Source organism: Poecilia mexicana, unplaced genomic scaffold, assembly GCF_051168715.1.
Source record: "Poecilia mexicana isolate PSO_F unplaced genomic scaffold, ASM5116871v1 scaffold_21, whole genome shotgun sequence".
NCBI lineage: Eukaryota > Metazoa > Chordata > Actinopteri > Cyprinodontiformes > Poeciliidae > Poecilia > Poecilia mexicana.
The window spans coordinates 11,468,130-11,484,662 of record NW_028263390.1 but is presented as its reverse complement, the minus strand read 5'-3'; the positions used below and the strand labels follow the sequence as shown (position 1 = coordinate 11,484,662).

General features: G+C 40.9%; 1 protein-coding gene across 1 annotated transcript in view; it reads right to left on the bottom strand.

Annotated features, from left to right (window-relative positions):
* The window catches only part of sgk1 (serum/glucocorticoid regulated kinase 1), a 33,279-nt gene extending 18,002 nt beyond the window's left edge, over positions 1 to 15,277 (bottom strand). The window contains exons 1-2 of the mRNA XM_015001847.2: positions 15,125 to 15,277; positions 10,696 to 10,935 (exon numbers count right to left, since the gene is read on the bottom strand). Coding sequence (XP_014857333.1) covers positions 10,696 to 10,935; positions 15,125 to 15,262 — 378 coding nt within the window. The 5' untranslated portion in view covers positions 15,263 to 15,277. The remainder of the gene's footprint in view (positions 1 to 10,695; positions 10,936 to 15,124) is intronic.
* Between the last annotated feature and the right edge of the window lie 1,256 nt (positions 15,278 to 16,533).

The window sequence follows — 16,533 nt, the reverse complement described above, 5'->3', positions numbered from 1 at the left end:
ACACCGAGAGAATAAGTGAACATGTTTGACAGACTCCCCTCTCTGTCAACCCCTTCTTCCTGCCCTTTGACCTTGTTTTCTGTCACCATCAGTGATTAAGTTGCGTAAAACCCTCAAGATCTGTCCTTTAACTTCACAAGCTCATGATGCAATACACACAGAGGAAATTCTCGTTCTACAGCCAGGATGTCCAAGTTAGACCCATGGCTTCACAAATCAGGGAATGAAAACATTTCCCTCACTCGCACTTCGTTAGAAAATCTTCCTCAGTGCTCTCCAGCCTGGCCTCTTTAAGGTCTATCTGTCTTTATTGCTCATAAGTTGTGAAAACACTCGACGTAAAAAGTCTGACCTTTACTTCCTTTTGGCACAGAGTCAGAAACAGTGCAGGGTAAAGCAGCAATCAGTCCTTAATCACTTATCTAACAGAATGAAAAAGAATAATAAACATTTATTACTTTTTATACTGCGTAAGAGTAAAAATATATAATTTTTATTTCCAAGCTCTTTTCCCAACCATGTCCTTCCTTCCTTGCGCCCTTCCTTCATTCCTCTTTCTTTCCTTCCTTGTATCCTACCTACCCTTTTCCTTCTTTGTCTCATTCCTTTCTTTAATTCTTTTCTAAATTATTTCTTGCTTACTTTTTTCTACCTCAATTCTGTAGTAGAGTCTTTTTTATGTCCTTGCATTTGTCCTTGTACCCTACCTTCATTTACTCATCCCATCATTCTTTGTTTGAAACCTCCCATCCCTCACTGTGTTCTTTCTCATTCTCTCTCTTGTGGATAAGCGAGGAAGCATAAGCAAAGAAGCATAAGTTCTGATTTAGATGGTCCAAATGGAGAAGCAACAGTGAATACACCATGTGCAATGTGGGAGATTAGGCAGCAGAGATGCTGGTAAAATCCAGTGAAAAAAAAAAAATTGATTTAAAAAAAACAAGACAGAAAAAGAAATGTAATCCGACAGATGAAGAGGGATGACCAGATGAGCAGGATTCCGAATTCAAGATTGGAAAATCACATCAAAACTGCTTGTGACTTTGGTTGTTTTTGTGACATGATTACTTTCTTTCATTTTTAAATCTCAGGAAGCTCTAAGACAAAGTTTCTAATAGTTGAGTGTTTGGTGAAAACGTTGCGTATTCTTTAACACTTACGCGTTTAACGGTAACCGTACTTAAACAATCATTCACTCGGCTGGTTTCTTTGCATGTCATTTGGATGTTAAAGCAGATGCAGCAGCTTTAAATGTCAGTAACGTTTGGGCATGAGACAACTTGTTATTGTGAATCAGAGTGAAATCCCTGCTAACAATGATCGGCTACAGTAGATTACTGCTCAGCATGCAATTCACAAGGAAGCAAATTAGGTCAATTTCAAGCTCAGCTGTCAAGTTTGTTTGATAAACCCCAACCACACAAGCGGTTTATGTAGATTTGTCTCTGGGAGTACAAAAATAAAATTATTACTGGGTAATCAGGCTGCTGTTGCCTGCACTTTAGTGATACAGTAGTTTTGGCTTCATCTCCGAAGCATGGAGATGGGAGATAGGCTCCCAAAGGAGATTAGGACAACAATCATTTCCAAAATCCCTCATAATGATTTTCTTCTAGCCCTTTCTCTTTGTCATTTTGTCATTTTTATTTGGCAATGGCAGATGGACAGAAATGAGGAAGGACTGAACGATGTACGGAAAAGGGAGCAAGGTCAGAGGTCATCTGTGACGTAAAGAGTTTTACATATCGATGCAAATGAACAATGCTGAACCAAGACTTTGAAATCCGTAAACAAATGACAGACTTACAAATATGAGCCATCGTAAGCATCAACAACAACTGTTTGACTGATTCGAAGTTAGCGTCCCAGTCAAAGCAAATCAACCACCGGAGCCACTGTGAGAATTTCAAACGTTATTGTCCACAAACAGGACAGTTGAGATCGTTACAATGTAATTGCCATAGATCTTGAAATTCCTGTTTCAACTGTTTGGGATGCTGTCAACACCACAGTTGGACAAGGAAGTCTTTAGAAATAAGTGCACTGATCTTTTTTAAAGGTATAAAGTTCACAAGGAGAAAAGTTCAGCTGACTGCGACAGACGATGATGAAATCAAAGGGTTTCAGACATTTTCATTCAAAGGCTGTCAGAAAACAAGAAAGCTTGCATGTTAAGTTCTTTAAAGGATCTGGCAACCCATTTATTCAATCCCACAGATGATTGAGAAAGCATCTAAACCCACACTCTTGCAAATTTGAAAGTGTTCAAGCTGACAGCAATGATGCACAGCGTCAGAAATGACCTATATTCAGACGCTGGACCTTTTGATTGGTTGCACGTTTCGAAAACAATAGCTGCACAAACACGTTTGATGCTTTAGTTGTAACATATAATCTTTACGCACAATAGGCAATAATGCATACCGTCTATCAAATGCCTTTGTCATGAGATTTGCAAGTTTTTTTTGAAGATAGATTTCATTAAAACAAATCTAAAACAAACATCTATTCATATCCTAGGAACGCCTGGTAGCTGCAGCTGAGCTATTTTGCTATTTTGGTGCAGAATAGGTCTGTCTGTAAAATGCCGCAGCAGCAATGGAAATGAATGGCCTCTCCATATTTAGCTGGTGTATATTTATCTGCTTGGGGTAAAAATGAGAGGTCATGAGATGCTAGTTTCAGTTTACTGCTCAAACCACATTCGTTTTAATGCCAGAAAACTTAACTGGATGAAGGATGAACGTTATGTTTAATGAATGTTAAGCAAGTCCGTTCTCCAGGTCTAGGGAGAGTTATCTAATTAGCATACAAGCCAGTTTCTGAATCGATAGAGAAAGAATATAGTTAGAATGAGACGAGAAAAGAAATACCGACACAAAAATGTAAACGTTGTAATGCATACAAGTTGGATTTTGATTAGACCTGTGGTTTCAACAATAAACTCCTGCAAGCACTGCCAGTAGCTGGAGTTGGGCCAAACTGACACAAGCCTGCTTCACGCTGAAGCTAGGCTGGCACCTCCTCTGTTTTATTACCAAGCAAAGGATTTGAAAGAGTGGGGCTGCTGAGGTTTGTAACAAGGCAAAAAAGGAAGTTCTGAGCCAATTAAATCAACTGTTCACAAAGGCACAAACAGAATTTGGGAATGAAAGGCATTTCGCCCCGATATTGATACAGTATGCATGGCGAGGCAACTTTTTGGAAAGGGATTTTTGGCTCCCTGTACTCTTGCTGTAACTCTAATTGGACCTTGAGGGGCATACCTCCTAATGCCACCTCGCTCCCAAGGCTTACTAAAACCCCTTTTGACAGGAATTCAATTCATGGCAAGCGCCGCTAAAGCTTGAATCCAACTGAGTGGCTCTCAGGGCTGTGTGACCTGATAGGTGAAAAAAGAACTGATTCAGAAACTGATTTGAAAAGTTTCCAAGCTCGCTGTTATCTTTTTGGCTGTATTTAGAAAAACTACATCGGCCATGATTTTCCATCCAGTCTTTTAAAGTTCAGCCTTCAACAGGTGATGACTGGAGTACAGAGTTCACGGCCTTACCTGAATAATGTCCAATAATTGGTCACTAGTAAAGCGCCGCAATCTAAAATCTGACGCTAAACGCGTCAATCATTTGCTCCATCCAGAAGTGCTTCCTCGCTGATACGGACTTGTAGATTAATTTCGTGACGTCAACAACCAAATCTTGACAGCATAGAAATATAGTCTAATGCACCGCAGAAACATGGAACCTTTTTTCTGAGAAAACTTTACAGCCAGGGTGCAAGACAAGAATTAGAGGATTTATACTTCTGTGGTCTCATTTACATACAAAGACTGATTTAACACCTGACTTGTTTTTCAGCTCCCTAGCATTGCCTTCTTAATCCTTAACAGGATTTTTTTTTTCTCCAAATGCAGGTCCAATCTCAAGTCTTTTAGAGCCAGTTTGAGTAAACACAGCGTTATTGGATCGATAAGTCCAACCCCCTGTCTGTATTCTTCAAGGGGCAATCCAAATCAAGTATCGGCTCTTTGAAGAACAAAGAGTCAAAGTCCAGAGTCAAGTCTTTGAGTGGAAATTCAAAGACTTGATTCTAGGGCTTTAATTCAAGTTAAATCCCAGGAATTACTTTATAAATCGGGTTTGTTTGTGAACAATAGATTTTAAAGGCTCATATAAATGTGTTTCCTCCTGACTGTAGCAGCAAGACTCAAGTCCCAGACCTCAAGTCAGAGTTGAGTCTTTATGTCAAGTCTCAAGTTTTGTGACTTAACTAAGACTCAAATCCAAGTCATAGAGTCGAATCGTTTTGTTTTAATCAGCGCCTAAGAAAGACCTGTTTCAAATAAGTCCATTGAAGATTCAGCTTGTGAGGATTTTGTGGCTCCCAATGGAGAACAGAGGCGGATGCCATCGAGCAACTCCTGCTGCTTTATCTCTGCGGAGAGCGAGACACGTGGCCACCTGACTCATTGACATACTTATCATAAATGGACATGACCCACTGATCATCTGCCACCTCATCTGAGCTGGCAGTTTCTGTCCACGAGGACCAAAGTACAAAATCATCAAGCTGACTCGCACAGAACATTAACAAAATTGAGCTTAACTTCACTGACAAACGAGGCACGGCTTTCTAATCTTTAGATTCAGACCCGAGGTTTTATCGCTGCTTTTGACTGAGGATGAATCAAAAGTCATCCACATCTCACAGGGACTCGTGGGAGTAGATAAAAATCTCTGTTCCTCTTGGACACACTCGGCTTCATATTTCTCTCTGGATTTCTCCAGCCTTCATCTTCTCTGCCTCACTTCCTGCCTTCCTTCCGTTCTCCTGCATGACTGACTTTTGGACAGCAAACTCAAATGGGGCCAGAGAAGTTCAGGATTTTCCAAGTACTCTCACTGATTAACACCATCACTCCGTCAATAATTACACCAGGCTACAAAGGCATGCCCTGAAAAATGGCACTGCTGGATAGCTTAGGTAATAGTTATGGCCTTACATAACGTACAGTATAAGATATTACATGATAGGAGGATTTAGTCAGGCTTTTATATAATAAAATGCAGCCTTTTCTACTTTATAAATAGGAAATAGTCGAAAGGCTAGGAGCTACACTCGGGAAAGTGCGAGATAATTAACACTTCAAGCATCCTGTTGCTGCAATTTCTTTGAAAAAAAAAAGTTCTCACAAGGAGTCCTAATTCAGTCAGACATAATGTGTGCATATTTTAAGGTTTAATGCTGCATGCAAAAATTATCTTCCATGTTTACAGTAGAAAAGCATGAATCTGCTCCGACGTGATGAAAATCCATCAAAGCAACGATGCGTGTCAAAATCATATCTCTTCATATTGAATCGCTTTTACATATGCTTCATTGTCTTTTTCAATAGAGTAGAATAAAAATATGTGGTACATTTTTTTTTATTTGCTAAAACTGTAAGCATACGCATGAGCGTACAGACAATAATCAGGAGTAGATTGTCTTTACAGTACAAACAGCAGTGACTAATAGCTAAATGCAGGTAAATAAGCGGTATGTCACTCCATGTGTTGTTGTGTATATGAGAAAACAGTCATCGTTGTTAAGTAGGGCTCTGTCATCCATAACATAAGTAAAAATATCTGTAGAATTTGGGAACATTCTGCAGTTAAAGCCAATGACACGAACTTTGCCGTCGGGATTTGAGTTTCCTCTGAATGTTCCAGATTCCTTTCAGAGTCTAAAAACATGTTTATCAGGTTAACCGGACTACTTGCCCAGAAGCTGTTAGTATGTTCCTGCTTGCTAACTTTTCTTTTTTTTTTAAATACCCCACCGACTGTGAAGCTCGGCAGCACCTTCAGATTTGTGGAAAACTGAGGAAAACTCCTCGCAGAGGGGATAGCAAGTCGGGACAAGCAGATCTCACTGAGATTTCATGTTCTTTTTACGTTTTGATCAAGTCCTCATACGGAACAGTGCAGGCTTGACTCAAGAGATTAGTGTCATGGCTACGTTTGCATTGTATTTCTGTGTGTGAGTGTGCATGGCAATTCCGGCTGCTGCATACACAGAACACCACAGGATGTTCTTTTCAGGAGGCTTTATGGTGCTTTTATTTCTCTTCATGCTCAAGCAGCAACAGGGCAGATGGCAAGGCCTCGTCTTCTGGTTTGGAATAAACTATCCTCTCAGTTTCTACTGTTTTCTCTTTGTGCGTCTTCCACATCAGCTCTAACGCTACAACCAGACGTTATTCTCTATTTGTCATGATACATTCCCTCCTCTGCTTGCAGCAAACCTTTTCTCCCTGCAGTCACCAAAAGTGTCAGTGGGGTGAAGGCCAAAGAGCAGAGGGTCAAGCTTTATTTTTATTTTTTGTATTTTTAATGTTGTTGACACTTTGTATTTAGAAGAAAAAGATGCTGTGTTGGCTTTCTAATGAGTAGAGAAAGTTGATACTGATATCTATCAGATAGGATTTTTTTTCTCTCCAAACAATAAAAAGCTTATTAAAACTCACCAAAATTCTGATTTCAGTGAGTATTTATTTTTTAATCAGTTCTTTCCTCTCTGTGGATTCGAGGCAAATTAAATTCCAGTTCATATGCAGGTCCCAGGTCCTCTGGCAGCCGTCCACAACAACAGCACATCCGCTGCCAAGTGCTGATTAAAAAATTACTAATTCTTGTCTCACAAGCAGAAAAGCCACACCAAGCAAAGCAAGGTAATAAAAAAAACAAAAAGAAAAACCTGCTTTCATCACCAAGTGCCTATCAGAAACATTGTTAAATCTGCGACTTTTTGACAGCGACAATTCACCTTGATGGGCTGATAAATCACACGATGAAACCTCGCTCATTTGCATCTGAGCCAGGATGCGGGTGGCCTCCATCAGGGCAAAGCAGAGACTTACATGTAAGTAAAATTACTTTCAGGCTCCTCAGGTGTTTACTAAACCATTTATAGGGGGAAGGGTCGGGTTGACTTGCAAAATCTTTTGATAGAACATTTAAAGATGCAATATTGTGTTTACGAAACACCGTGTTGATGTACAACATATGACATGTAGTATTTGGGAATAAAGTGCAATATCAGATGAGGACATCTACTCTGACTGCCACTGTGTTAGATAAATATGTGGCTGTCAATCATTCATCAGGCCTTTTCTTCAGAGTTTCACACAATGCTTCTATTGCACTCTAGATCAGTGGTTCTTCACCTGGGTTCGATCAGTCGGTCTCAGGGGTTCGGCGGAGCCTCTGCCGCGGAGGTAAAGACACACTGTGTAAAGTCGTGATGACGCCCCGTTTTGCCATCACTTGCTCCAGAGGATCACATTACATTGCTTAGCCAATCAGTGCTGCGGGAAGGAGTTCCACTCTCAGCATGGATTTGATTGTGTCTTTAATTACTTCAGTAAAGCTCACCGTTTTTACCAAATTCTGTAGTCTAAATCTGCTCCTTAGTCACATCTTTTCGGGGTTGGTACTGCCTCTAGTGGCGTGGGGGAGGTAATACAACTAATATAATTACATTAATATATCAGAATACCGCAAATTATTTTCTTTGTGTGTGTGTGTGTGTGTGTGTGTGTGTGTGTGTGTGTGTGTGTGTGTGTGTGTGTGTGTGTGTGTGGTGGGGGGGGGGGGGTTCGGTGAATGCGCATACGAGACTGGGGAGTTCGGCCTCAAAAAAGGTTAAGAACCACTGCTCTAGAGCAAAGAATCACCGCTGGGTTCTCTGTGCAGGGTGTTCTAACCTCAACGCAACACCCCGTATTTCTGCAGACCCATAAGTTATTTTCTCAGATAAGAGACGCTGTGGACAGATTCATCAATTTTGAAGGGACAGATTAAGATTTTCTGAAGTGAGTATCTGTCAAAAGGCTATGAGTGGTTCATATAATTCCTCCAACTCGCTTGACATCTTTATTATTTAATACAAGTCCAAATGAATGGATGGATTTTTGAATGGATGGTAATTTTAAACTATCTCAGAGTATTCTAGATAGTAAGCCATATCAGAAATCACATCAAAGAGGGCCATCTTATAACCACAAAGAGATCAAAAATTTAATTGCTGTTTATCCAAATGCAGCTTGAAGGACGTCAGCATTGTCCTTGTGTTTTTGCTTTGGGTGGTCATTTACGTGGAAGCTTTTTGTGTAAAACTTGTACTAAGAACAGTACACGCACTGGAGACACCCGAGTAATTAACTAACAGAAAAATAAGAGAGTGTAGAAATCAGCTAAATTTGTTCCCTTTAACCTACCCCCTCGAATTAGCATTGTTTTTTTATGCTGCTTTACTTGAATACTATAGGCAGTCACTCTAGAAATATTTTTGCATGTTTCTTTCCTCAATGTGGCATTTCACAAAGGAAGATTGTTGGAGGGACACTGCCTCCAACTTCTTTTGTTGGTAAATAATACCTGTAAATAACCACAAAATGTGATGACTGTTTTAAGACTCATAAAATTGCTACTGCAATTTTTGATATTCAAATTGTTTTGATATGGGAAAAGTCCTCTCTGGATTTTGGCCTCTCTCAATGTAGCCATTAGCTTCAACTGCTGATACTCCGGATTTAGAAAAAAAACAAATACTACTAGCAGGCTAGTAGACAAACATACCTGCTAGTAGTATTCAGAGCCCCATTAAAAAAATTCTTTACAGTTGCTTTGGTAAAACACATGGTACTGTGTGATGTAGAAGAAGCTACCCACTTGCCACAAAAAGAAAATGGAAAGTGGAGTAAAATGGAATGAAAATTGATTTCCTCAAACACCTTACACCGTCTCATGCAACACATCTCGTATTTACTCCGAAAGAGTTTTGCTTATAGCCTCAATGGGATGGTGATGACTCATTCCCTCATAAAGCCCAGGAAACTGGAAAAACACACACAGACACAAAGGCCGGAGTGAACTGACGGGTGCAGCGAGTGACAAGCAGAAGGTTAGCTGCAGCCAGATCATGGTGACATTACGGTAACGTGTGTTAAAGCAAGGCATTTGTTGACAGTTCCAGCGTTTTTGGCTGGACTCAGTCGTCCCGCTGTCAACTTTAGATGCACTCGCCAACTGTGGGCAACAGTAAGCCTCAGTATTTTGTTTGCTTTAGTTTTTTGGGTTTTTTTGCATTACATAACAGCAATCATGGTGCCGCCTAAAGACAGGACAAGGAGAAACAAAGCAATTTCTAGAATCCTTTTATTACCCACTCCTTCCCTGGCTTCTTTCTTGCGATGTTGATGTTAACTGAAACGACTGAAATTATGGCGTTACAAAACTTTTCCACCTGCAGACCAGAGGCGGAAAATTATTGTGTGTTCAAACAGCAGGTGAGTGGGTAGCCGCTCCCGCTGCATCACAGACAATGAATTAGGGCATGATGTCCTGATAATCCTTGATAGACTGTACCTTCTACATTTGGTTAAATATTATTTAAAGGCAAGTACAGCAAGTTCCACGGTCACTAAAGCTATCACAAGGCATCATCAAAGATTAATTCACCTATGAGGAGTGGGATGTTTGAAAAAAAAAGAAGAGCAATAACATAATCAGCTGGAGTCTTGGCTGAGATCTTTAGGAGTTAGTATGTTGTTCCTGTGCCTGCTGTTGCCTCCCGCGGTCTCACAACATGCATTCTGGAGTAAATGGAGATTATACACTTTTTTTAGCACATAAAACAGTCTGCTATGCACCGCCTCACCTCCTTGATGGAGACTGCATGCATAAGAGACTATTTGAATCTGCATCACATAAATAATTTGATATAGTTACATAAAGAAGAATAATTTAAATACAAAATGCATGTGGTTTTGACTGTTTTTTTAATATTATTATTTTGTAGTGTAACTGTTTGTTCATAGTTCAAATATTTATTCAAACACTTTCCTACACTCTGTCACTGTAATGAGGCAATCCGATCCTACAGAACTTTAAGATTTGCTGGATGTTTGTGTACCAGTATTTCAAAGAATATGAAGTCATCATTTTAAATACTATTATCAATCATTCAGTTTAATTGTACTTCACATCCTTTTTCAATTATTCCAATGGCAACTTGGCCCAGTTGACATGAAAGATCGTGACCACGGATTCAACCCACATTGCTTTTGACCAGACCTCTGTAAAACTTTCACTGTCATATGGTTTGAGCCAATCAAAGTTGTACTTGTTGGTGTGCTTTGGAGAACTGTCCCCCTGTATAATTAGCAAAATAGTCCCTTAGCATCACACTACCAACACCATGTTTGACTGCAGGTATGTTTTATATTAGCACTGAAGAAAAATGAGAGTTGAAGGACTCTTTAGAACTCAGAGTTCAATCTTCTTGTTGCTTCAAATTACTATAAGCTGTATTAAGAGTCAGAAATGGCTAAATTTATAAATAAAACCAAGCTATAGCCGATGAAAGATTTTGTGCAAAACTCTTCAGAAAACATGAATTCGCTGAATGAGAACACTAAGGTTTGTGGAAAATTGGAGGAAGCCTACAGAAAGTTTTCAGGTACGCTGTGGTAAAAAACCCAGAAGTAGTTTAAAAATATTACATCCTATTCTGCTTTCAGGGCTGTGGTTTGAAATGACCCAGCAAAGTAAAAGCTAGAGATAGCATGTCAGAGTGACATCACGAAATGGTTGTGACACATACAGAGACATGGTGACACAAACATTGTCCGCTGTTTGTATATATTTTTACCTTGCAGCTTTTGCCTTTCTCATGTCCGCTGGGTTGTCCAGTTTTGGTGCAGGGGGAGCAGAGCTCCTGGTGGTAATAATGGCATCCCTGCAGGCCTGCGTAGTGGCAGCAGCCGTACGGCGAGGGGAAGTGCGTGTACCACAGGTCCTCAGCCAGGGGACACCTTGGACACGCATAGAGAAGATTTTTCCCCTGGGTTTTCTCCACGCTCACTTTGGGGTTCCTCATCCACCTCCGAACCTACGCAGGAAACGGTAATATTAATTCAGCTCTGTTTGTTTGAATTCACCTTTGTTTGTTTGATTTTACTTTTACTTGTCTTCTCCTGTCGCACACAAACCCAAACACACACACACACACACACACACACGCACACACGCACACACACGCAGTCAGCCTAGCCAGCTGCAGTGTGTGATCAAGGTCAAAAGAGTCGCTATTTCAAATTACACGTTTGCTCAGGAGGGTCACACAGACAAACTTAAAAGAGGTGTGAATAGGCCCTGCCAGATGGAAAAACACACATGAATTACTGGACCATTATACTCTGATAATCATTAGATATACTTCTGTTGGGTCCACACTACGAATGGATCTGCAGGCATGCACTGCCAGCAAACTGTATACACCCAGCACAGTTGCAGGTCAGTCATTGAGAAACAATGCAAATAGTACACAGTGAGTCAGCTTTTTCCCCAGAACTACTGCCAAAAAAAAAAAAAAACAGCAAAAGTGCATAGTTGAGTGTGGGCAAGTGTGTGCAGTTTTAAAGGAAAGATACAGTGGAAGTGAAGAGGAGCCAGACAAAAACAGAAGCACATGACTGACAGAGGAGAGAAAGGTCTTTTAGAAAGAGACTCTGAGAAAACTCATCATGCTGCGCGTGTTGAGCACTGAGTAAACACACACCGTGGGGCTGTGGCCTGTGTGTGACGGAGCAAGTTCAGACAGCTGAGACTCACACATGCACACACGCACACACAAAACGCACTGAGATTAAGTGCCCAAAGTCAAGGGTAGCCAGACAGCATGTCAAGACCTGTTGGGTCTAGAGGAAGAAGAACAATCCTGAAAAAACAAGCCAGCAGGTGAAAGCAAAAATAACAGGAGTGGCGAGGAAAACAAACCGATGTAAGAATCTCCAGAAAGACATAAGCATGAGTCCTGAAACTTCATTTCAAATATCATACACAAAAAGGTGATCTGCTCTACCTTGAACAAAGTTGTGCATTGTTGTAAAGTAGAAGGAAAATTCACCATGGCTTTTAAAACATTTTACATGTGGAAATCTTAAAAGTGTGGCATGTATTTGGACCTAGCCCACATGGTACTGTTAGCAGCTTGAGGTGTTTTAGGGGCTGTATTTGCCAGTTGTATCATCTAGGCAAACCTGCTTAAGTTCAGCCAGTTTTCACACACAAAATCCCACTCAAATAAATATGTTTGTTCTTGTACCATGACAAATTGTGGAAAAAAATTGAACTTTTTGATCGCTTTTGAAAAACACAACACAGAGATCATTTAAACCTAACAAATTAGCCACAGTCACACCACAAAAAAAGCCAAAATCGCTGATGTCATCTCAACAGGAGTATTTCTCAAATTGCTCACCTTCATCACAGCTTCAAACATTACATGCATCATCATCCTCCTGTCTGTTGAAGTGTCCAGGTCCAAAAATGACCAATGAAATCATTCTCATTCAATCAGATATATTGATATTTTAGATTTCTTTTTATAGTTTCTCTTTTGTTGCAACAGAGATATAGAGGATCCAGCCTGGACTCCTGCTCACATCCTTGTGCCTAATTAGGGTTGTGAGCTCATGCTTGGCTGAAAGCTTCCAGGCTTTTTTTTTTACCCTTGTCCTCAGGATGAAGTTCAATCCAAACTGATCATTAAATAGATTGATAGGCTGAAAGACAGGGACGGACAGCCAGACAGACAAACACGCAGACAGACACACACAGACCAGATGCACTTTGGGATCTTGTTCAAGACAAACACATGCTTTCTTGTTTGCTCAGGGGAGAACAGACATTATGGAGTGAATGCATCAAGTCCACGCACTTTCCACAAGCTTGGAGTAATATTAGTCGCTTCCTTCCTATTACCACTTGAGGTCAAGAAGCTCTGTTTGATCTCAGCAGTAAATTATTCAGATTAGGGAAAGCAAGAGCTGCGCTGCTTGTCAAGCCCGGTATAATTACAGCATGCAGCACTCTTCAGCTCATCAGCTAAACAAGCCTCTGGCCGACCAATGTGTTGCCTCACTTTTTCGACAGTCAACACTGTTTATTTCATTATATATATCTTCAATATGAAACCCTCAAATATAAAGACACTACTTCTGCTGTTTATTTAATGAATTTGTATTAGATTTCACATGGTATGACATAACAAATTCCTCCCCAACAAAATGAAACTTTTATGAGAAACTACAACGCACGAAGTGTTTACAACAGAGCCGAAACAAGCTGTTAAATTTTATCATCTGGTTTAAGAAACAGCACAGAGGACAGAAGAACCGTATAAATGTAGAAAGACTCAAAGGAAAAAAAAAAAAAAAAAAAGTTATCATTGCATTTGGTAATGGCGGCTGAAATACATAATGAGGAGATTTTCTTATGTGTTTGTTTCCTTGGTTTTGCAAAAGAGTTTCACGTTGTTAATCTTTTCCCTCCTGAAAGCCTGAGCTAAAGAATGTAATTTTGTTGTTGTCGCTAAGGCCGGAGGATCCAGAGGACAGCTGGTTGGGTTCACTTTTTAATGAGGAGGCTTTTTTTTTTTTTTTTTTTTTTACCACTGACGACATTTTAAGACAAAAAAACATGCGACAACAAAGAGAGAATGCGTCCTCAATTATGAGATGTTTCTGTCATATAAAGATGAAGCTTATTTTTTTTCTAAGTTTTTGATGTTTTCTCTGAATGTCCATTTAAGTTGTCACATGGCCACCGCAGTTGTTTCTCATCTAAGCCTATTTGGCCTCTTACATAAGCAGGGACAAGTGTGGCAGTGGTCTGGTATAAAAAGTATCCACACCACTTGATATGTTCCACATTTTGTCACATTGTGACCACACCCTTCAATGTATTTTATTAAGCTTTTATATAAGAGGCGCACACAAAAGAAATACAACTGTTCTCAAATTTTCTTGAGTTAGTTCTTTGTACCAGAATATTTCCCACATTTATGAGTGTAACTTTTTTAGGGTATGCCTTCACCATTTTTGCACATGTAGGGACTGGAATTTAATTGCATAATAAGAGTCTGTAATCAGGTTCTCAGTTATTCATGTCATTCTTTGATCTAAGCTTCTCCATTGCAGTTCTGACGGTTTTGGTTCCTGCCTCAAGTTTGTTACAAAAGAAATCATTCCCATGGCATAATTATGCCACCACCATGTTTCACATTAGGGATGGGTCCTTGGGATTGATGGTCAGTGTTAATTCTACCTTGTGCAACATTTTGCATTAAGATGCACCATTCATATATTTGGTCTGTCTCCTTCTTGGCTTGTGGCAAACTGGAAATAGAACTTCTTCTGGCTTTCTTATCACTACTCGTTCTTAAATCCCAAACTGGTAGATTAAGCTAAAAATATTTTTTTCTTGTTGACCAATTCTCGTCTGTGAGCTCCAGATCCCTGCAACTCCTCCAGAGTTACCATGAGCATTTGTACTGTTTCCATCTTCGATTTTGTTCATGCTGTTCAAATTTTTTTGTTTGAGGAACTGAACAGAGCTCTGTGACAGGCTCAAGGCTTGAACATTGTTTTATGATCTATTCCTGTTTTACACCTTAAACTCCACAACTGTCTTCCTAATATGTGCTGTGCTCTGTGTTGAGATTAACAGAGAGATGCTTTGGTATCTTCCACAATTTAGCAGGAGCAATAGATTAAAGAGGGCTCCAACAAGCCATCATTTTCAGCATTTAACTGTGAAGAAATTCTAAATTTTGCTAATGCTATTTCTCGACAATTTTTTTTAATTTTTTTTTTATGCTGAGCCATTAAAAAACCACCAAACAAGCTAACTAAAACATCATTACATGCAGACTGGGAACATTTAGGAAACCGGGACAACACAGCAGCATCATGTTCTGGATGGTCCAAAACAGGCTGAACTGAAGGATTTTCACACTTGTTAATCCTACAGCGACTGTGGAGCGCGCGCACACATGCTAGGACACACACACCCTCACACACACTGTACACACAGACACAGAAGGAATCCAATCTTTCGCCCGATTAGAGTGGCTTAGCTCTGACTATGACATCATCTCTGGCACGCACACGCAAACAAACACACACACACACACACACACACACGCACACACGCAGACAGAGATGGATTGGGAACAGCTGCATGTATAGGTGCCTGAAATAGCAAATTTACAAAAATCATCCCCAAAAAAGACTCACCTTTCTCTTGACAAACTGAAAAGCGGAACACTTCTTAAAGGAGAAGGCAGTTTTCTCTCCTCCTCCTCCTCCAACTCCTCCACCTCCTCCTCCGCCACCGCCACCACCCCCTCCTCCTCCTCCGTTAACCATCTTCATGGCCGACACCGGCACTCCACTTGTCTCCGTAGATCCCAGGGTGACGGGAGGACTGGCAGGGAGCAAGAGAGAGAATGTTTAAAGCACCAGGGAGAGAACAAGGGACAAAACATGGGAGAGATTCTGTGTGGCAATAAAAAAAAAAAACATACACAAGAGAGTGAGACAGGAAAAGGTGGAAAAGGCATTTGGAGCAGAATGAAAGAGAGGGGGACAGGATGCTGCAATTAGTGTTCTATTACTGGAAAAGCAACAAAGACGGGAAAAAACAAGGATAAAAGATGAACAGAGAGAAGAAGGGAAGGTGATAACTGGTCAGACACATGGAGATTGATGGAGAGGAAGCAAGTGTTGTTTACCGAAGTAAACAAACACACTCAAAGCATCTCTGAACTGTTCTAATGTGCAAAGTTTATGCATCTTTTTGCTCGGCGCATCACTCAGGAATGTGCCGTCATGCCCACCTCCCTCTATACCTTTCTGCTGTTGTTTCTGCTGATTCCACTGGTCCCACTGCAGCCTTTTTTTGTTTTGTTGTGGAGAGTCTCAAACAGGGAGAAGCGAGTCCTCTCGTCAGGTTACAGGTGTCCCCTTCAGTTTCCTGCCTCAACTAAGTCTTCATTCCCAAAGACAGACCAAGAGAGAGAAGAGAGAGAGAGAGAGAGAGAGAGAGAGAGAGACGAGATGAGGTTGCTGTTCAACGAAAACATGCCACTGAGTGGAATGTGTGTGTGCGTGAGTGTGTGTGTCATCAGCGGTGCAACAGCTTGAGATGCACCGTGGGTGAACGATCTGAGAAGGAGAAGTCAGGAGGCGTGTGTGGGTGCATGATGAGGGGAGGATGATGTGTCCAGTTGCAGTGCTGCTACTTTATCAATGAAAGGCTCTGCAGTGAGAAGCTGCTGCCTCCTCTCTCCTCCCTCCCCTCCCCTCCTCTCCTCTCCTCTCTCTCTCTCTCCATCCTGCCTCATCACCGTTCCTCATCTTCACCTCGCCCTCCCCACTCCCCCTCCAACCCCCCCCACTCATCATTCCTCTGCAGTTGAGGTTAGCTCCTCCCGTTTCCTCTCCATCCATCCATCGCTCTGTCACACCTCGTTCTTCCGAGGTCTTCTTCCTCTTGGCTAAAATTGTCCCAGCCGAGGACTACAGAGAACAGTGAGACCTGTATTTTGCCCGCTCTTCACGCTAACTCTGCGGAGGCTTAACGCACAGAGAGAACATTTTAATCATGCTTCATCTGATTTGCTCCAGCTGGGCTTGAGCTCTGG